Source organism: Salmo trutta, chromosome 9 (genome assembly GCF_901001165.1).
Source record: "Salmo trutta chromosome 9, fSalTru1.1, whole genome shotgun sequence".
In the NCBI taxonomy this organism is placed as follows: domain Eukaryota; kingdom Metazoa; phylum Chordata; class Actinopteri; order Salmoniformes; family Salmonidae; genus Salmo; species Salmo trutta.
The window spans coordinates 38,411,631-38,433,175 of NC_042965.1; the positions used below are offsets into that span (position 1 = coordinate 38,411,631).

Consider the following 21,545-nt stretch of genomic DNA (forward strand, 5'->3'; position numbering starts at 1 on the left):
GAGACGGTCTTTAGTAGAGGGAAAGGAGACTGTCTTTAGTATAGGGAGAGGAGACTGTCTTTAGTATAGGGAGAGGAGACGGTCTTTAGTAGAGGGAGAGGAGACTGTCTTTAGTAGAGGTTGAGCAGACTGTCTTTAGTAGAGGGAGAGGAGACTTTCTTTAGTAGAGGGAGAGGAGACGGTCTTTAGTAGAGGGAGAGGAGGTTGTCTTTAGTAGAGGGAGAGGAGACTGTCTTTAGTAGAGGGAGAGGAGACTGTCCTTAGTAGAGGGAGAGGAGACTGTCTTTAGTAGAGGGAGAGGAGACTGTCTTTAGTAGAGGGAGAGGAGACTGTCTTTAGTAGAGGGAGAGGAGAATGTCCTTAGTAGAGGGAGAGGAGACTGTCTTTAGTAGAGGGAGAGGAGACTGTCTTTAGTAGAGGTAGATGAGACTGTCTTTAGTAGAGGGAGAGGAGAATGTCCTTAGTAGAGGGAGAGGAGACTGTCTTTAGTAGAGGGAGAGGAGACTGTCTTTAGTATAGGGAGAGGAGAATGTCTTTAGTAGAGGGAGAGGAGACGGTCTTTAGTAGAGGGAGAGGAGACGGTCTTTAGTAGAGGGAGAGGAGACGGTCTTTAGTAGAGGGAGAGGAGACGGTCTTTAGTAGAGGGAGAGGAGACTGTCTTTAGTAGAGGTTGAGCAGACTGTCTTTAGTAGAGGGAGAGGAGACTTTCTTTAGTAGAGGGAGAGGAGGCTGTCTTTAGTAGAGGGAGAGGAGGCTGTCTTTGGTAGAGGGAGAGGAGGCTGTCTTTAGTAGAGGGAGAGGAGGCTGTCTTTAGTAGAGGGAGAGGAGGCTGTCTTTAGTAGAGGGAGAGGAGGCTGTCCTTAGTAGAGGGAGAGGAGACTGTCTTTAGTAGAGGGAGAGGAGACTGTCTTTAGTAGAGGTAGATGAGACTGTCTTTAGTAGAGGGAGAGGAGAATGTCCTTAGTAGAGGGAGAGGAGACTGTCTTTAGTATAGGGAGAGGAGACTGTCTTTAGTATAGGGAGAGGAGACTGTCTTTAGTAGAGGGAGAGGAGACTGTCTTTAGTAGAGGGAGAGGAGACTGTCTTTAGTAGAGGGAGAGGAGACTGTCTTTAGTAGAGGGAGAGGAGACTGTCTTTAGTATAGGGAGATGAGACTGTCTTCAGAAGAGGGAGAGGAGGCTGTCTTCAGAAGAGGGAGAGGAGGCTGTCTTTAATAGAGGGAGAGGTGGATGTCTTTAGTACAGGGAGAGAAGGCTGTCTTTAGTAGAGGGAGAGGAGGCTGACTTTAGTAGAGGGAGAGGAAGATGTCTTTAGCCGGAGGAAAGTGAATTGAAAATTTAATTTTCAAGCCACCATTATGCTTGAAAATATCGAGTGTGGTAGTCATTAATGCTCTGTTTTGGATTTGCCCAAACCTAGAGCTTTGTATTCAGAACAAAAGTGAATTGCTTTGCCACACTTCCTTCATTTGAGTCTGTCAATTAGGTTAACATTGTGGAGTAACTACAATGATGTTGATCCATCCTCAGAGGACATTCCTGCAGTCAGCATACCAATTGTACGCTCCCTCAAAACCTGAAACATCTGTGGCATTGTGTTGTGTGACAAAACTACACATTTTAGATTGGCCGTTCATTGTCCCCAGCACAATGTTCACCTGTGTAATGATCATGCTGTATAACTTCTTGATATGCCGCACCTATCAGGTGGATGGATTATCTTGGCAAAGAACAAATGCATCTGGGATCTTTTATTTCAGCTCATGAAACATAGGACCAACACTTCATGTTGGGTTTATATTTTTGATCAATATACTTGAAAATCTATGGCAAGACATGCAAATGTTTGACTAGTAATGATCAACAACCAATTTGACAGAGCTTGAAGAATTTTTTTAATAATAATGGCAATGTTGCACAATCCAGGTGTGGAAAGCTCTTAAAGATTTTCCCAGAAAGACTCACAGCTCTAATCGCAGGCAAAGGTGCTTCTACAAAGTACTACTGACTCAGGGGTGTGAATACTTATACAAATTTGATTTCTGTATTTAATTTGGAATATATTAGCAAACATTTTTAAAATGTAACTTCATTATTATGGGGTATTGTGTGTAGATGGGTGAGACGAAAATATACACTGCTCAAAAAAATAAAGGGAACACTTAAACAACACTATGTAACTCCAAGTCAATCACACTTCTGTGAAATCAAATTGTCCACTTAGGAAGCAACACGGATTGACAATAAATTTCACATGCTGTTGTGCAAATGGAATAGAGAACAGGTGGAAATTATAGGCAATTAGCAAGACACCCCCAATAAAGGAGTGGTTCTGCAGGTGGGGACCACAGACCACTTCTCAGTTCCTATGCTTCCTGGCTGATGTTTTGGTCACTTTTGAATGCTGGCGGTGCTTTCACTCTAGTGGTAGCATGAGACGGAGTCTACAACCCACACAAGTGGCTCAGGTAGTGCAGCTCATCCAGGATAGCACATCAATGCGAGCTGTGGCAAGAAGGTTTGCTGTGTCTGTCAGCGTAGTGTCCAGAGCATGGAGGCGCTACCAGGAGACAGGCCAGAACATCAGGAGACGTGGAGGAGGCCGTTGGAGGGCAACAACCCAGCAGCAGGACCGCTACCTCCGCCTTTGTGCAAGGAGGAGCAGGAGAAGCACTGCCAGAGCCCTGCAAAATGACCTCCAGCAGGCCACAAATGTGCATGTGTCTGCTCAAACGGTCAGAAACAGACTCCATGAGGGTGGTATGAGGGCCCGACATCCACAGGTGGGGGTTGTTCTTACAGCCCAACACTGTGCAGGACGTTTGGCATTTGCCAGAGAACACCAAGATTGGCAAATTCGCCACTGGCGCCCTGTGCTCTTCACAGATGAAAGCAGGTTCACACTGAGCACATGTGACAGACGTGACAGAGTCTGGAGACGCTGTGGAGAACGTTCTGCTGCCTGCAACATCCTCCAGCATGACCGGTTTGGTGATGGGTCAGTCATGGTGTGGGGTGGCATTTCTTTGGGGGGCCGCACAGCCCTCCATGTGCTCACCAGAGGTAGCCTGACTGCCATTAGGTACCGAGATGAGATCCTCAGACCCCTTGTGAGACCATATGCTGGTGCGGTTGGCCCTGGGTTCCTTCTAATGCAAGACAATGCTAGACCTCATGTGGCTGGAGTGTGTCAGCAGTTCCTGCAAGAGGAAGGCACTGATGCTATGGACTGACCCGCCCGTTCCCCAGACATGAATCCAATTGAGCACATCTGGGACATCATGTCTCGCTCCATCCACCAACGCCACGTTGCACCACAGACTGTCCAGGAGTTGGCGGATGATTTAGTCCAGGTCTGGGAGGAGATCCCTCAGAAGACCATCCGCCACCTCATCAGGAGCATGCCCAGGCGTTGTAGGCAGGTCATACAGGCACGTGGAGGCCACACACTACTGAGCCTCATTTTGACTTGTTTTAATGACATTACATCAAAGTTGGATCAGCCTGTAGTGTGGTTTTCCACTTTAATTTTGAGTGTGACTCCAAATCCAGACCTCCATGGGTTGATAAATTGGATTTCCATTGATTATTTTTGTGTGATTTTGTTGTCAGCACATTCAACAATGTAAGAAAAAAGTATTTAATAAGATTATTTCTTTCATTCAGATCTAGGATGTGTTGTTTAAGTGTTCCCTTTATTTTTTTGAGCAGTATATTTACTCCATTTTGAATTCAGGCTGTAACACAACAAAATGTGGAATAAGTCAACGCATAGGAATTCTTTCTGAAGGCACTGTATCTATGGAGAGAGGGGGAGAAAGAAACATGACAAGGAGTTATAACGAGAGGGAGAGAGAGAGAGCGAGAGAGAGAGAAAGAAAATGCAACTAAATCCATTTTTCTTCTTTTTTCTATCTATCCACAGCACTGAGACAACAACCTGCCAGCCACTCAAGGCTGATGAGGGGAATGCCGAGGCAGCAGACACCAAGTTGGACACAACCACAGACAGAAATGGATGCATTAGAGACATGGGAAGACGCAAACATGGCAGCTATCATCGGACGCGGAGGTGAGTGCCTTTGACTAAATTTATTCACTATTTTTCAAATAGTGAAGAAATGAAAAACGCCTTTTGAAGGTGAGCAGTCTTTGTAGATAAGTAGGTTTAAGAATTTAACATTTGTCTTCTGGTATCTTTTCTAACACAAAGTTACCCAGCTTTCTTTGGCATGACTGTTCGAACAGACCTAGCGGTTTAGAGCGTTGGGCAATTAACCGAAAATCTGCCGTTCTGCAATTGAGTAAGGCATTTAACCCCCAACAACAGCTCTCCAGGCGCTGAAGACATGGATTAACAGGTTAAGGCAGCTACCCCCTCATCTCGAATTCAGATGGGGTTTGGTTAAATGTGGGAGACACATATCAGTTGAATGCATTCAATTGTGCAACTGACTAGGTATCAAGAAGTCGTCAACAGATATGGCAGCTGTGCTTCTAGCTCCTAAGAAACTTTGCAGTATTTCGTTTTTTTGTGTGTTACTTCTTACATTATTAGCCCAGAAATGTTATTACATACAACCGGAAATAACTTTTGGACATCAGAGCGGGAATATGACTTTCCTGAATTGGGTCCTTTGTTCGTACCCCCCAGGGCAATTGAACTTATTCCAGAGGCTGCTCCAAAACACTGCCAGCGGTAAAGAGGTATTCGGAGTGGACTTCTAGTCCAACTCAGGAGGCATGCACACCACCGCTCCTGAGTATATTACTCGCTAATGTTCAGTGTCTGGATAATAAAGTAGAAGAGCTCAGGGCAAGGATCTCCTTCAAGAGAGATATCAAGCATTGTAACATACTGTTTCACGCAAACATGGCTCTCTCGGGATATACTGTCCCCATCCATACAGCCAGCTGGGTTCTCAGTACATCGCCTAGACAGGAATAAAGAACTCTCCGGGAAGAAGAAAGATGGGGGTGTATGTTTCAGGATTAACAACTCATGGTGTGATTGTGATAACATAGAGAAACTCAAGTCCTTTTGTTCACCCGACCTAGAATACCTCACAATAAAATGCTGACCGTATTACCTCCTAAGAGAATTCTCTTTGGTTAAAGTAACAGCGGTGTATATTCCCCCTCAAGCCGATATCACGATGGCCCTCAAAGAAGTACACTGGACTTTTTGCAAACTGGAAGCCGCATATCTTGAAGCCGCATTCATTGTAGCTGGGGATTTTAACAAAGCAAATCTGAGGAAAACGCTACCAAAGTTCTACCAACACATTGACTGTAGTACTCGAGCTGGGAAAACATTGGATCACTGCTACTCAACTTATTGAAATGTCTACAAGGCCCTCCCCCGCCCTGCCTTTGGCAAATCTGATCACGACTCCATTTTGCTCCACCCTTCCTATAGGCAGAAAATCTAACAGGAAGTATCCGTGCTAATGTTTATTCATTGGTGGTCTGACCAATCGGAATCCATGCTTCAAGATTGTTTTGATCACGCAGACTGGGATATGTTCCGGGTAGTCTCTGAAAATAACATCAACGAATACGTGGACACGGTGACTAAGTTCATCAGGAAATGTGTAGGAGATGTTGTACCCACTGTGACTATTAAAACCTACCCAAACCAGAAACTGTGGATTGATGGCTGAAAACTGAAAACACAAACCACTGCATTTAACCATGGCAAGGGACTGGGAATATGGCCGATTAAAAACAGTGTAGTTATTCCCTCCGCAGTCAATCAAACAGGCAAAACATCAGGACAGAGACAAAGTGGAGTCGCTATTCAATGGCTCAGACGCGAGACGTATGTGGCAGGGTCTATAGACAATCACGCACTGTAAAGGGAAAACCAGCCACAACACGTCCTTCTTCCAGGACAAGCTAAACACCTTCTTCGCCCTCTTCGAGGATAACACAGTGCCACCGACGCGGTCAGCTACCAAGGACTGTGGGCTCACCTTCTCAGTGGCAGAAGTGAGTAAGACATTTAAGCGTGTTAACCCTCGCAAGGTTGCTGGCCCAGACAGCATCCCTAGCCGCATCCTCAGTGCATGCTGTCCCCATTTGCTTCAAGATTTCCATCAATATTCCTGTACCCAAGAAAGCAAATGTAACTAAACTAAATGATTATCGCCCTGAAGCACACACTTCAGTCATCATGAAGTGCTTTGAGAGGCTAGTTAAGGACCATATCACCATATCCAGAGTGACATAAGGGACTGTAGCATACTCTGTTTTATGGAACCATGGCACTCTCCGGATATATTGTCCCCATCCATTCAGCCAGCAGGGTTCTCTGTCCATCACGCCGACCAAAAAAAATGCGGAGGGGTTTGTTTCATGATTAACTCATGATGTGATTGTGGTAACACACAGGAACTCAAGCCCTTTTGTTCTCCCAAACTGGAATACCTCACCATTAAATGCCGACCGCATTTCCACCCAAGATAATTTTCTTCAGTCATCCTCACCGACTCGGAAATGTTCCGAATCACCTCTGAGAATAGTATTGACGTATATACTGACTCGTGACTCGGTTCATCAGGAAGTGGATATAGGATGTTGTTGTGACTGGGTTCATCAGGAAGTGGATAGAGGATGTTGTTGTGACTGGGTTCATCAGGAAGTGGATAGAGGACGTTGTTGTGACTGGGTTCATCAGGAAGTGGATAGAGGATGTTGTTGTGACTGGGTTCATCAGGAAGTGGATAGAGGATGTTGTTGTGACTGGGTTCATCAGGAAGTGGATAGAGGATGTTGTTGTGACTGGGTTCATCAGGAAGTGGATAGAGGACGTTGTTGTGACTGGGTTCATCAGGAAGTGGATAGAGGATGTTGTTGTGACTGGCTTCATCAGGAAGTGGATAGAGGATGTTGTTGTGACTGGGTTCATCAGGAAGTGGATAGAGGATGTTGTTGTGACTGGGTTCATCAGGAAGTGGATAGAGGATGTTGTTGTGACTGGGTTCATCAGGAAGTGGATAGAGGACGTTGTTGTGACTGGGTTCATCAGGAAGTGGATAGAGGACGTTGTTGTGACTGGGTTCATCAGGAAGTGGATAGAGGATGTTGTTGTGACTGGGTTCATCAGGAAGTGGATAGAGGACGTTGTTGTGACTGGGTTCATCAGGAAGTGGATAGAGGATGTTGTTGTGACTGGGTTCATCAGGAAGTGGATAGAGGATGTTGTTGTGACTGGGTTCATCAGGAAGTGGATAGAGGATGTTGTTGTGACTGGGTTCATCAGGAAGTGGATATAGGATGTTGTTGTGACTGGGTTCATCAGGAAGTGGATAGAGGATGTTGTTGTGACTGGGTTCATCAGGAAGTGGATAGAGGATGTTGTTGTGACTGGGTTCATCAGGAAGTGGATAGAGGATGTTGTTGTGACTGGGTTCATCAGGAAGTGGATAGAGGACGTTGTTGTGACTGGGTTCATCAGGAAGTGGATAGAGGATGTTGTTGTGACTGGGTTCATCAGGAAGTGGATATAGGATGTTGTTGTGACTGGGTTCATCAGGAAGTGGATAGAGGATGTTGTTCCTACTGTGATGATTAGAAAGGATCTAAACCAGAGACTTTGGATAGATGGCAGCATTTACGCAAAACTGAAAGCACAAACCCTTGCATTTAATCATGGCAAGGTGACTGGGAACATGGACATGTACAAACAGACCAGCTACAACCTCCATAAGGCAATCAAAGAGGAAAAAACGACAGTACAGGGACAAAGTAGAGTCGCAATTCAACAGCTCAGACACGAGACGTATGTGGCAGAGACTCTAGACAATCACGGATTGTAAAGGGAAAGCCAGCCACGTCGCGGTAGGACTGGGCGATATGGCTAAAATATCATATTACTGTATTTTAAAAGAATTGGACAGTATGATGGTATTTGACAGTATTTTATGTTGTAAATGTTCTATGCTAGGGTGGCAACACATACGTTCTAAGGATCTTTCTCCATTCTTTTATACTGTTCAATTGAACTTCAACCCAAAATAATTTTAAGCATTTTCATACATTTCTGCATATCCTGCACTCATTTGAGATCATTTCCACACTGCCATGTAGGGCTGCACGATATGGGCAAACAATCTAGGCCTTATTTTTAACCAAATGTCGCAATTGCGATGTGACTTGCGATTTAGAGCAAAACACTTGAGTGAACTGTTGGAATCATGGAAACAGAATGATTATTCTATTTATATTGTTAGAGTATAATAATGGACACTTTGAATACCGTGTTGTTTGACATGATAACGAGTAAAAATGCCATGGAGGAGTTATTGTGACAGGTTAGGAACCAAAGTGTTGACAAGTGTTTCCTACGCTCGCGGACCCTAAAATCTTTGGCTACATTGAACGTTTTCTCTTAGCTACTTCATGTAGCTAACATATTCTTGCTTCACGTATTCCTCTTTGATTTAGAAGATACTGTTGCACAAACAACATGCTGATTTAGGTCTACACGATCACTGGTATTATAAGGCTGTATAGCTAATTATGTTTGCCCGACTCAGTATATTTATTAGCTAGCTAGCGATTAGCATTAGCAATTAGCATTAGTGGCTAACAATTAGTGGCTGACAAGATTTAGGCCCAACTTACTAAGAAAAGACAAACCAGCTGTTTGCAGATTTAAGAAACACAAACTATTTGTGTAATTATAGAATGCAAGTGGATTTATATTAAGAAGCAAAGTGAAAACAGCATCGTTGTCATCAACATTGTTGCATGCACTGAATTGACCATGCAGACTGAACGCAAGTGTCTCGTGGTTGAGGAACAACAATGTGCTCCTTGAGTGACAGGGGGCGGGGCTTGGTCTGTGTGGAAAATGGCATGGAGAGAGAGCAGAGAGAGATGACTGAAGTAATGAAGTAAACTATAAAAATGGACGTTACACACACCGTATCACATTTAACAAACCAAACATTCAAATACCATTATAGAAGGCAAAAACCCAAACCAGTCTGTGCATCAATACTGGTATATTGTAAAATACGGTATACCATATTCGTCGCAGACACTGACACTTTGCTCCCAGACGAGCTAACACCGCTCACAGGGACTGTGTGCTCTCGTTGTCCTTGGCCGACGTGAGTAAGTCATTTGAGCATGTGCAGACCAGCTGGCCTGAGTGTTTACGGACATATTCAATCTCTCCATATCCCAGTCTGCTGTGCCCACTTGCTTCAAGATGTCTACCATTGTTCTTGTATCCAAGAAAGTGAAGGTAACTGAACTAAATGACTATCGCCCCGTAGCACTCACTTCTGTCATCATGAAGTGCTTTGAGAGGCTAGTTAAGGACCATATCACCTCCACCGACACCCTAGACCCACTATAATTTGCATATTGCCACAACAGATCCACGAATGACACAGTAACCATTGCACTGCAAACTGCCCTATCCCACCTGCAAAAGATAAATACCTATGTAAGAATGCTGTTCATCGACTACAACTCAGCCTTCAACACCATAGTGACCTCCAAGCTCATCACTAAGTCTAGGGCCCTGGATCTGAACCCCTTCCTGTGAAACTTGGTCCTGGACTTTCTGACAGGCCGACCCCAAGTGGTGAAGGTAGGTAACAACACCTCCGCCACGCCGATATTCAAAACAGGGGCTTCACAGGGGTGCATGCTCAGCCCCCTCCTGTACTCCCTGTTCACCCATGACTGCGTGGTCATGCACATCTCCAACTCAATCATCAAGTTTACTGAAGACACAACAGAGGTAGGGCTGATTGTCAACAATGATGAGACAGCCTACAGGGAGGAGTTGAGAGACCTGGCAGAGTGGTGCCAGGAAAATAATCTCTCCCTCATCGTCAACAAAACAAAAGAGCTGATTGTGGACAACATCAGACAGCAGAGAGAGCACACCCCCATGGGGGCCACAGTGGAGAGGGTCAGAAGCTTCAAGTTCTTTGGCGTGCACATCACTGAGAACCTGAAATGGTCCCTTCACACTGACAGCATGGTGAACAAGGTGAAACAGCGCCTCTTCAACCTCAGGAGGGTGAAGGAATTTGGCTTGGCCCCTAAGACCCTCACAAACTTCTACAGATGCACCATTGAAAGCATCCTGTTGGGCTGTATAACCGCCTGGTATGGCAATTGCACTGTCCGTAACGGTGCAGTCAGCCCAACACATCACAGGAGGCACACTGCCTGCCCTCCAGGACATCTACAGCACCCGGTGTCACAGGAAGGCCAAGAAGATCATCTAGGACCACAGCCACCGGAGCCACGACCTGTTCACCATGGTACCATCTAGAAAGCGGAGACAGTACAGGTGCATCGAAGCTTGGACAGAGAGACTGAAAAACAGCTTCAATCTCCAGGCAAGTCACCACTAGTCACCACTACCCGGCCTCCGCCCTGCACCTTAAAGACTGCTGCTTTATGTACATACAGTCATTGAACACTGTTCACTTTAATAATGTTTACATATTGTTTCACCCACTTTATATGTATATGCTGTATTCTAGTCAAGGCTCATCCTACTGTATATAACTACTGAGCCAGGCCCAGCCAATAAGAATTAGTTTTTCTCCACAAAAGGGCTATATTACAGACAGAAATACTCCTCAGCACCCTTCTCAGACTATCCCGCAGGTGAAGAAACCAAATGTGGAGGTCCTGGGCTGACGTGGTTACACATGGTCTGCGGTTGTGAGGCCGGTTGGACGTATCGCCAAATTCTCTACAACGACGTTGGAGGCGGCTTATGGTAGAGAAATTAACATTAAATTCTCTGGCAGCAGCTCTGTTGGACATTCCTTCAGTCAGCATGCCAATTGCAGGCTCCCTCAAAACTTGAGACATCTGTGGCATTGTGCTATGTGACAAAAACTGCACATTTTAGAGTGGCTTTTTATTGTCCCCAACACAAGGTGCACCTGTGTAATGCTCATGCTGTTTAATCCGCTTCTTGATATGCCACACCTGTCAGGTGGGTGAATTATGTTGGCAAATGGGAGATATGCTCACTAACAGGGATATAAACAAATTTGTTTTCTTGGATCTTTTATTTCAGCTGATGAAACATGGGACCAACACTTTACATGTTGCGCTTATATTTTAATTCAGTATATATACTGTATTCTAGTTATGGCTCATCATATAGAACTTATTTTCTTTTGGGCGGGGGGGGGGATTATGTGTGTATTTTTTTATTGCTATGTATTACAGCCCTGTTGGAGCTAGAAACACAAGCATTTCGCTTCACCTGCAATAACATCTGCAAATCTGTGTACGCGACCAATACATTTTCATTTGATTTGATTTGATTTGATTAGCAGAGAGAGAGGAGAGCAGGGGAGAGAGAGGAGAGCAGGAGAGAGGGAGAAAGGAGTGTCAGGGGGGAGAGTGAGGAGAGCAGGGGAGAGAGAAGAGAGCAGGAGAGAGGAAGAGGGGAGCAGGGGAGAGAGAGGGGAGCAGGGGAGAGAGAGGAGAGCAGGCGAGAGAGAGAAGCGCATGGGAGAGAGAGGAGAGCAACAGTCTCTGATGTTCTTCTGATGATTATTATAACATATTTTACACATTAAAATAATCTGGATAAAATCAATTATTCATGGTGGAGAACTTTTAATTTCTTAGAAGTAAAAAAAAAATGTTTTTAATAATGACTAAGGCCAGGAGTTTTTTGGGGGGCAGGTCACACAGTGAGGAAAAACTCCTATGCTCATCCTTGCCTGATTCTGTATTGAGTGTTTTCATTGGACAGCCAGGGGACGCTAGTGGGAAGGGAAGCAGTAAACCTGTGGGGTGGTAGGTAGTCTAGCGGTTAAGAGTGTTGGGCAAAATAACTGAAAGGTCGCTGGTTTGAATCACAGAGACAACTTGTTGAAAAATCTGCCAATGTGCCCTTGAGCAAGCCACTTAACCTTGTCCTATCTCTGTGCACCACTAGCTGACAGATTGAAGTAATGGCCTCCATCAGAGGTCTGTTTATCATGTCTGTTCCCTGAAGGTCAGAGAGCTGAGGAGAGAGGACAGGAGCTAAAACCAAACCGCTCATTGAAAGATAGAGGGCTATGATGGCGAAACCACTGACATCAACCGACTCACCTCAGATAAATCTCTCGTGACAGTCTATGGAAATTGTCTCTGACTGCGGTCCTTTCTGTAGATGTCTAGCTAATGCTGTACATATAGCTAGCTACCTTTTTGATTAGCTGTTGATCCTCAAGGACAAAGTTACTACAGTTGGAGCGAATACGACAGATCTCTATGACTATTTATTTTATTCAATCACCATTTCATGTCTTATTGCCTAACCAGAAATTACTCTTAACTACAGTTCTAGGATTAGATTACCAGTCCCCAATCCTAACCTTTAATATGTATAGTCAAAAATGAGATTTTCCTGTAAAAAAAATAATAAATAAGAACAAAAAAAAAAATATATATTTCCAGACCATGAGGTTGAAATAACACTCTAAAATGGTGAAAATGAGGATAATACCCTTCAGTGTAAGAACATTAAGAAACACCTGGAATCTCAGCCTGTTCAGGTGGGATGGACTTTTTGACACACACCATTTGTATTTTTTATTTGTATTTTACTAGGTAACACATTCTCATTTATAGCAACGACCTGGGGAATAGTTACAGGGGAGAGGAGGGGTGATGACTGAGCAAATTGTAAACTGGGGATGATTTAGGTGACCGTGATGGTATGAGGGCCAGATTGGGAATTTAGCCAGGACACCAGGGTTACCACCCCTACTCTAACGATAATTGCCATGGGATCTTTAGTGACCACAGACCACAGTCAGTTTAACGTCCCATCCGAAAGACGGCATGACATCACAATCTGATTATTCTGACCAATGACCAGTCATATTTTATTTGCACGTGTCCTCCTACTTTGAAGGGGTAAGCGGGGTAGGCTCTAGAGTCTACGATCCTATCCGCCAATCAGGGCTGTATATGTAAATATATGTACATTTGTATCAACATGCCCATACGATCAGACTGAGCATTTCAATGGCAAACGGAGGCTCAGGGAAACAAATGATAGCAAATATATATTTTAAGAAAAACCTTGCCATGCCTGTGTGCACTGAGAACCCTGTTGCACCACAGCATGACGCTTAGAGCCACTCTGACACTGTTAGAGACTATGTGTGTTTACAGTTTCAGGGACGATGCTAATTTGTAAATCAACAGTGTTTTACCTGCTGGCTCTGATTACACTTTTTAAATGTTTGACATCTATATGCACAAAGTGCTCTGTCAGCAACCAAATATAGACAATAGCTGCATTCACTAGTACAAGTGCATGTTTATGTTTGTGTGGGCATGTACTGTATGCATACTGTACCCGCCTGTTTGTGTGTGCGTGTGTGTGTACCTCTGTACTGTGTGTATGACAAACCTGCTCTCTCTTTCTCAGCATCACTTCGCTTGCCAAACATATTTACACCTCAACCACCAGTGATATAAACACACAGCGAGTCCTGCCCAATTGATGCTCTCCACTTTTTCATATAACGCTAATTTATTACCTCATTATAGAAACCAATGCAAAGCTGTCCAAATGAATCGCAGATAAAACACCCTTTCTTGCACATCTCTCTGTTCCTTTCTCACTCTCTTTGTCTCACTTACTCTCTCTCTTCCTCACTCCCACCAGTCTGTTGGTGCTTCAAAGGGCCTCGTCGCCCCGACGCATCAGCCATTTGCAGAGAGAAAATTAAGTGGACCTTTCAGGAGCGTTCATCTTGAGAAACAGATGGGCTTCGACAAGAGTTACATCTTTATATTGACAAATTAACATGCTACGGGTGGAAAGGCAATGTCTGGGTGGGGGGGACACTACCTGACTGAGACAACACCCCCCTCCCCCCAAAAAGAGGGAGAGAGAGAGAGAGAAGCAGAGAGAGAAGCAGAAAACCTCCCAGCCTTGCTTTGGCAATGTAAACATGTTTCTCATGCCAATAAACATGGGAAATGAGTGGTGCAGCGGTCTAAGGCACTGCATCTCAGTGCTAGAGGCGTCACTACAGACCCTGGTTCGATCCTGGGTTGTATCACAACCGGCCGTGTTCGGGAGTCCCATACGGCAGGCAACAATTAGCCCAGCGTCATCCGGGATAGGGGAGGGTTTCGCCGGGGAGGCCGACATTGTAAAATAAGAATTTGTTCTTAACTGACTTGCCTAGTTAAATAAAGGTTGAACAAATCAATAAAAAGCCCAATTGAACTGTAAACACGTTTCCCATGCCAATAAAGCCCCATTGAATTGAGAGAAAGAGAGAAACTGACTAATGCTGGAGCTGGAGAGGGAGGTGGGGAGAGGGAAAGAGAGAGGTGAGAGCCGTCCTACAATCTAAGCTAGATGCTCTCAATTTCACACCAATTATCATGGAACCTACCAGGTACAACCCAAAATCCATAAACACAGGAACCCTCATAGATATCGTCCTGACCAACCTGCCCTCTAAATACACCTCTGCTGTCTTCAACCAGGATCTCAGCGATCACTGCCTCATTGCCTGTGTCCGTAATGGGTCTGTGGTCAAACGACCACCCCTCATCACTGTCAAATGCTCCCTAAAACACTTCAGCGAGCAGGCCTTTCTAATCGACCTGGCTCAGGTATCGTGGAAGGACATTGACCTCATTCCGTCAGTAGAGGATGCCTGGATATTCTTTAAAACTGCTTTCTTCACCATCTTAAATAAGCATGCCCCATTCAAAAAATGTAGAACCAACTATAGAAATAGCCCTTGATTCACCCCAGACTTGACTGCCCTTGACCAGCATAAAAACATCCTGTGGCGTACTGCATTAGCATCGAATAGCCCCCGCGATACTCAACTTTTCAGGGAAGTCAGGAACCAATATACACAGGCAGTTAGGAAAGCAAAGGCTAGCTTTTTCAAACAGAAATTTGCGTCCTGTAGCACAAACTCCAAAACGTTCTGGGACACTGTAAAGTCCATGGAGAATAAGGGCACCTCCTCCCAGCTGCCCACTGCACTGAGGCAAGGAAAAACCGTGAACTACCGATAAATCAATTGAGAATTTCAATAAGCATTTTTCTTTGGTTGGCCATGCTTTCCACCTGGATACCCCTACCCCGGTCAACAGCTCTGCACCCCCCACAGCAACTTGCTCAAGCCTCCCCATTTCTCCTTCACCCAAATCCAGATAGCTGATGTTCAGAAAGAGATGCAAAATCTGGACCCCTACAAATTAGCTGGGCTAGACAATCTGGACCCTCTCTTTTTAAAATGATCCACCGCAATTGTTGCAACCCCTATTACTAGCCTGTTCAACCTCTCTTTCGTATCGTCTGAGATCGCAGAGTACAACCCTGCCTTACACAGGAAGCGGTGCAGGTCCTAATCCAGGCACTTGTCATCTCCCGTCTGGATTACTGCAACTTGCTGTTGGCGGAGCTCCCTGCCTGTGCCATTAAACCCCTACAACTCATCCAGAACGCCGCAGCCGTCTGGTGTTCAACCTTCCCAAGTTCTCTCACGTCACCCCGCTCCTCCGCACACTCCACTGGCTTCCAGTTGAAGTTTGCATCTGCTACAAGACCATGGTGCTTGCCTACGGAGCTGTGAGGGGAACGGCACCTCCGTACCTTCAGGCTCTGATCAGTCCCTACACCCAAAGAAGGGCATTGCATTCATCCACCTCTGGCCTGCTCGCCTCCCTACCTCTGCGGAAGCACAGTTCCCGCTCAGCCCAGTCAAAACTGTTCGCTGCTCTGGCACCCCAATGGTGGAACAAGCTCCCTCACGACACCAGGACAGCGGAGTCAATCACCACCTTCCGGAGACACCTGAAACCCCACCTCTTTAAGGAATACCTGGGATAGGATAAAGATATACTATTAGATATACTATTGTAAAGTGATACTATTGTAAAGTGATATACTATTGTAAAGTGGTTGTTCCACTGGATATCATAAGGTGAATGCACCAATTTGTAAGTCGCTCTGGATAAGAGCGTCTGCTAAATGACGTAAATGTAAATGTAATGTTTCCGAGCTGGTCATGGGTGCACCTCAGCCATTCTCAAGGTCCTAAACGATATCATAACTGCCATCGATAAAAGACAATACTGTGCAGCCATCTTCATCGACCTGGCCAAGGCTTTTGACTTTGTCAATCACCGCATTCTTATCGGCAGACTCAATAGCCTTGGTTTCTCAAATGACTGCCTCGCCTGGTTCACCAACTACTTCTCAGAGTTCAGTGTGTCAAATCGGAGGGCCTGTTGTCCGGCCCTCTGGCAGTCTCTATGGGGATGCCACAGGGTTCAATTCTCGGGCCGACTCTTTTCTCTGTATACATCAATGATATTGCTCTTGCTGCTGGTGATTCTCTGATCCACCTCTACGCAGATGACACCATTCTGTATACTTCTGGCCCTTCTTTGGACACTGCGTTAACTAACCTCCAGACAAGCTTCAATGCCATACAACACTCCGTCCGTGGCCTCCAACTGCTCTTAAATGCTAGTAAAACTAAATGCATGCTCTTCAACCGATTGCTGCCCGCACCTGCCCGCCCGTCTAGCATCACTACTCTGGACAGTTCTGACATAGAATATGTGGACAACTACAAATACCTAGGTGTCTGGTTAGACTGTAAACTCTCCTTCCAGACTCACATTAAGCATCTCCAATCATCTCCGATTATAGAGAGTGAAATAAAGTGTAGTTATGTAGCTGTGGCCATCTGGCTAGTAACAACAAGGGCTTTGTATGAAATAGATACAGCGCAGATAGCATGGAATCTAGACCACAAGCAATATGCATGGATATGCATTGCGAAACAACGCTATTGCCACCTACTGGTGTGGTGTACTTTAACAAGGTTGAGTGTCTGATGACTTCAAGGTCTTTGCTGTGTGAACACAAAAGAGTTTGACTGGCAACACCGTTCAGAGGTGCTAAGTACTCTCAGCAGGCAAACTTATTGGTGTGTCTGAGCTTTAAGCCAACATTTATCCTACATTTTGTCAGTTGGTCACGTTGGAACTTTTTTCCTGGGGAGACAGTTGTCAATGATTAAAATTAATTGATTTTATAGTCATTCCTGTGTGGCCACAAATATAGTTGATTGCAATGCTGTTAGCATACAGAGTCCCTGTATACAGGTGTCCTGCAGGAGTCTCATACAGTAATGCAGAAACCTTCATCTCCCTGAGGAGAACAAATCAGTAACCCTGTCCATCCCTGTCTTTCTCCTGTTGCAGTGTGTTGTTTGATGACGATCTTTCCCCTCGGCCCCACACTTCCAAGGGGAAGAAGAAGAGGAGGAAATCGGAGCGAAAGAGGAAGAGGGAAAGGTCAGATCATAAATTAAACCTGCACTCTGGTGGCATGGTGAAACCAGCACTCTGGTGGCCTAGTGAAACCAGCACTCTGGTGGCCTAGTGAAACCTGCACTCTGGTGGCCTAGTGAAACCAGCACTCTGGTGGCCTGGTGAAACCAGCACTCTGGTGGCCCGGTGAAACCAGCACTCTGGTGGCCCGGTGAAACCAGCGCTCTGGTGGCCTGGTGAAACCAGCACTCTGGTGGCCCGGTGAAACCAGCACTATGGTGGCCCGGTGAAACCAGCGCTCTGTTGGCCTGGGGAAACCAGCACTCCGGTGGCCTGGGGAAACCAGCACTCTGGTGGCCTAGTGAAACCAGCACTATGGTGGCCTAGTGAAACCAGCACTCTGGTGGCCTAGTGAGATGGGTCAATTTTTAGACATGTTCAAACTGTTCTCTGAGCAAACGGAAATTTTAGAGACGCACACAGAGAAAGAGGAATATTACCGGCTTTGATAGAAGAGTGCATTTAGAGAATGGTGTGTGTGCGTGTGTGCGTGGTCATAATGTTTTTTTGGTGGTTTCTGTCATAGGTCTCCGTACTACAGTCTGTCTCCGGTGAGGAAGAAGAAAAAGAAGAAGAAGAAGAAGAGCTCTAAGAAAAGCAAACGCCACAGGTAGGTACTTCCTGTTTCATGTCATAATGTGAAACGCCACAGGTACCTACTTCCTGTATCATGTCATAATGTCAAATGCCACAGGTAGCTACTTCCTGTATCCCCTCTTCAAAGGGGGAGACACTCTAGACCCAAACTGGTACAAACCTATATCCATCCTAACCTGCCTTTCTAAAGTCTTCGAAAGCCAATTTAACAAACAAACTTTGGACACTGTGTTAACAAACCTCCGGACGAGCTTCAATGCCATACAACACTCCTTCTGTGGCCTCCAACTGCTCTTAAATGCTAGTAAAACTAGATGCATGCTCTTCAACCGGTCGCTGCCCGCACCTGCCTGCCCGTCCAGCATCACTACTTTTGACGGTTCTGACTTAGAATATGTGGACAACTACAAATACCTAGGTGTCAGGTTAGACTGTAAACTCTCCTTCCAGACTCACATTAAGCATCTCCAATCCAAAATTAAATCTAGAATTGGCTTCCTATTTCGCAACAAAGCCTCCTTCACTCATGCTGCCAAACATACCCTAGTAAAACTGACTATCCTACCGATCCTTGACTTCGGCGATGTCATTTACAAAATAGCCTCCAACACTCTACTCAGCAAATTGGATGTAGTCTATCACAGTGCCATCCATATACTACCCAACACTGCAACCTGTATGCTCTCGTTGGCTGGCCCTCGCTCCATATTCGTCGCCAAACCCACTGGCTCCAGGTCATCTATAAGTCTTTGCAAGGTAAAGCCTCACCTTATCTCAGCTCACAGGTCACCATAGCAACACCCACCCGTAACACACATTCCAGCGGGTATATTTCACTGGTCATCCCCAAAGCCAACACCTGCTTTGGCCGCCTTTCCTTCCAGTTCTCTGCTGCAAATGATTGGAACGAATTGCAAAATTCACTGAAGCTGGAGATTTATATCTCCCTCACTAACTTTAAGCATCAGCTGTCAGAGCAGCTTACCGATCACTGCACCTGTACACAGCCCATCTGTAAATAGCCCACCCAACTACCTCATCCCCATATTGTTATTTTTTTGTTGTTGCTCTCTGCACCCCAGTATCTCTACTTGCATATCATCATTTGCACATCTATCACTCCAGTGTTAATGCTAAATTGTAATTATTTCACCACTATGGCCTATGTATTGCCTTACCTCCCTAATCTTATTACATTTGCACACACTGAATATAGATTTTTCTATTGCGTTATTGACTGTAAGTTTGTTTATCCCATGTGTAACTCTGTGTTGTTTTTGTCGCACTGCTTTGCTTTATCTTGGCCAGGTCGCCATTGTAAATAAGAACTTGTTCTCAACTGACCTACCTGGTTAAATAAAGGCAAAATAAAAATAAAAATAATGTCAAATGGCAGCGGTAGCTACTTCCTGTATCATGTCATAATGTGTAACGCCACAGGTAGCTACTTCCTGTATCATGTCATAATGTGAAACGCCACCAGGTAGCTACTTCCGACATCTTAATGTTGTTGTTGATCGGTATTGAAATGAGTTACTTTGACAATAAATGTATTTCACCAGAAGACACACTATGGGTCTGGCACGCAAGATTACTTTGGCAATAACAAAAGAAAATATTATAGACTATATTATACTCCAACTGATCTATTACATCACTAATGTATGATGTTGGAGGGCAGTGGCTGAGTTAGTTTTAATAGCAGGCCTCCCTCAAATAAATGACAAAGAACTAGCGGAAGTGTCAGCAACAACAATAACCAATTATTTTTTATTTTCCAGATACACCTCTAAAAAGACAAAGCACAGCTCTTCTAGTTTGAAACATAAGAGGAAGGATGATCGAAAGCACAAGAAAAGGTTGGTCAATGTGATTTTTCATCAATTCAGGAACATATATCTTTCCATCACAGTACATTTTCCACAGCCCGATCTCTCTTCTAGCCATCCTTTTCCCTCTCCTGCTATTATAAGCCAGTAGTTCCCAAGCTGGGGGTACTAGGACCCATGGGGGTTCTTGGCCTATCCACAGGGCGTACTTCAGAAGACTGCATTTTACCACAGGCCTTCTGGTAAAATGCACATGACGGGGTACTTCAGGGGTACTCAGGAAGAGCAAAATTCAGTTTGTGGTACAGTAACCGAAAAAGGTTGGGAACCACTGTAGTAAAGCCATCCTTCTGCTACGAGCAGAAGCTGTGAGGAAATATAAACATGATCCTTTAGAGCAGAGGTGCACAATTGGTCGGAAGGTTCTATCTGGACCTCGACACATTTCTCATAAATAATTGTGAAATTAAATACTGCTGAAGCAACCCTTTTTTATCAATGTACACATACAGCGCTGGCTCAGGGCAGCTGGGAAGGTCCCAGACAGCGCCCCATACTACTGTGTGTTGTCCAATCACGTGCGTTATTTAAACTCAGCCAATCAAAGCAAATGTTTACAATGCATGTTAGGAGACTGATGTTGTTAGAGAGAGAGAGAGACAGCGAGAGAAGCAAAAACGGAAGCGAAAGGAGAAATTATAGAATGGCGTGCACAAAAGTTAGGAAAGTCGATACAGAAAATCAAGCTTTCAAAGAGGAGTGGACAGAGAAATATGCCTATATTCTTCCCACAGCGAGTGTCAAACCACTCTGCCTGATATGTCAGAGACGGTGGCTCTAATAAAAAGTGCCAACGTGAAGCGCCACTACAAGACAAAGCACAGATCTTTTGAGCAAAAAAAAATAAAAAATGCATGAAATGAAATGTATGCATTCACTACTGTAAGTCACTCTGGATAAGAGCATCTGCTAAATGACTAAAATGTAAAATGTAGATGATATCCACAGCAGTCTGAGGTGAGGGCACGCAAAATAAACAAAGCCCAGTATGATCGATCCACCAGAGTCCTCTCCCATGCATTCACTGCCCAACAACGTGCAAACGAATGTTCACTAAAAAATAGCTTTGATTTTGGGTCAACACCAAAAGGCATTTATTGACGGGGAGTGGTGATGGAGTGCATGAATGCTGTTGCTGAAACTTTACTTGATGGTAAACAAAAAGACGAGCTGTGTGAAAAGATCAAGCAAATCCCAATGTCACGTACAACAACAGCAAGAAAAAGTGAAATACGAACAGAGGATGTATTAACACAGCTTGGTGAAGCTATAAGGAGCGCACCATGCATAGCATTAGCTGCTGATGGATCTACTGATGTGAGTGATAATGCCCAGCTTCTGATGTATGTTAGATTTTACCACACAGAGAAGAAGGAATTCTGTGAAGACCTGTTAGGTGTAACACCACTCGAGACACATAAAATGAGAAGAGGGGGACCTAAAACAAGTGGTCTCTATCACCTCAAACGGGGAAGAGAGAGAGAGGAGCTGTGGCACGGCTGAAAGAGGACAACCCTGATCTCACAGCTTACCACTGCATCATTCATCAGTCTGTCCTGTTTGCCAATCTGTCAGAGTATGCTGAAGTGATGAGTACAATGATAAAACTCATCAACTTCCTCAGGGCATCCTCATCTCATCAACATCGTCCTGCTGAGAGAATTCCTGAAAGAAGTTG

At 44.9% G+C, this 21,545-nt stretch overlaps 1 protein-coding gene across 1 annotated transcript in view; it reads left to right on the top strand.

The window, feature by feature from the left end:
* The window catches only part of LOC115200513 (serine/arginine repetitive matrix protein 4), a 116,581-nt gene that overhangs the window by 79,073 nt on the left and 15,963 nt on the right, over positions 1–21,545 (top strand). The window contains exons 2-5 of the mRNA XM_029763638.1: positions 3,925–4,071; positions 17,253–17,345; positions 17,908–17,991; positions 19,760–19,837. Of these exons, the coding sequence (XP_029619498.1) occupies positions 3,925–4,071; positions 17,253–17,345; positions 17,908–17,991; positions 19,760–19,837 (402 nt within the window). The remainder of the gene's footprint in view (positions 1–3,924; positions 4,072–17,252; positions 17,346–17,907; positions 17,992–19,759; positions 19,838–21,545) is intronic.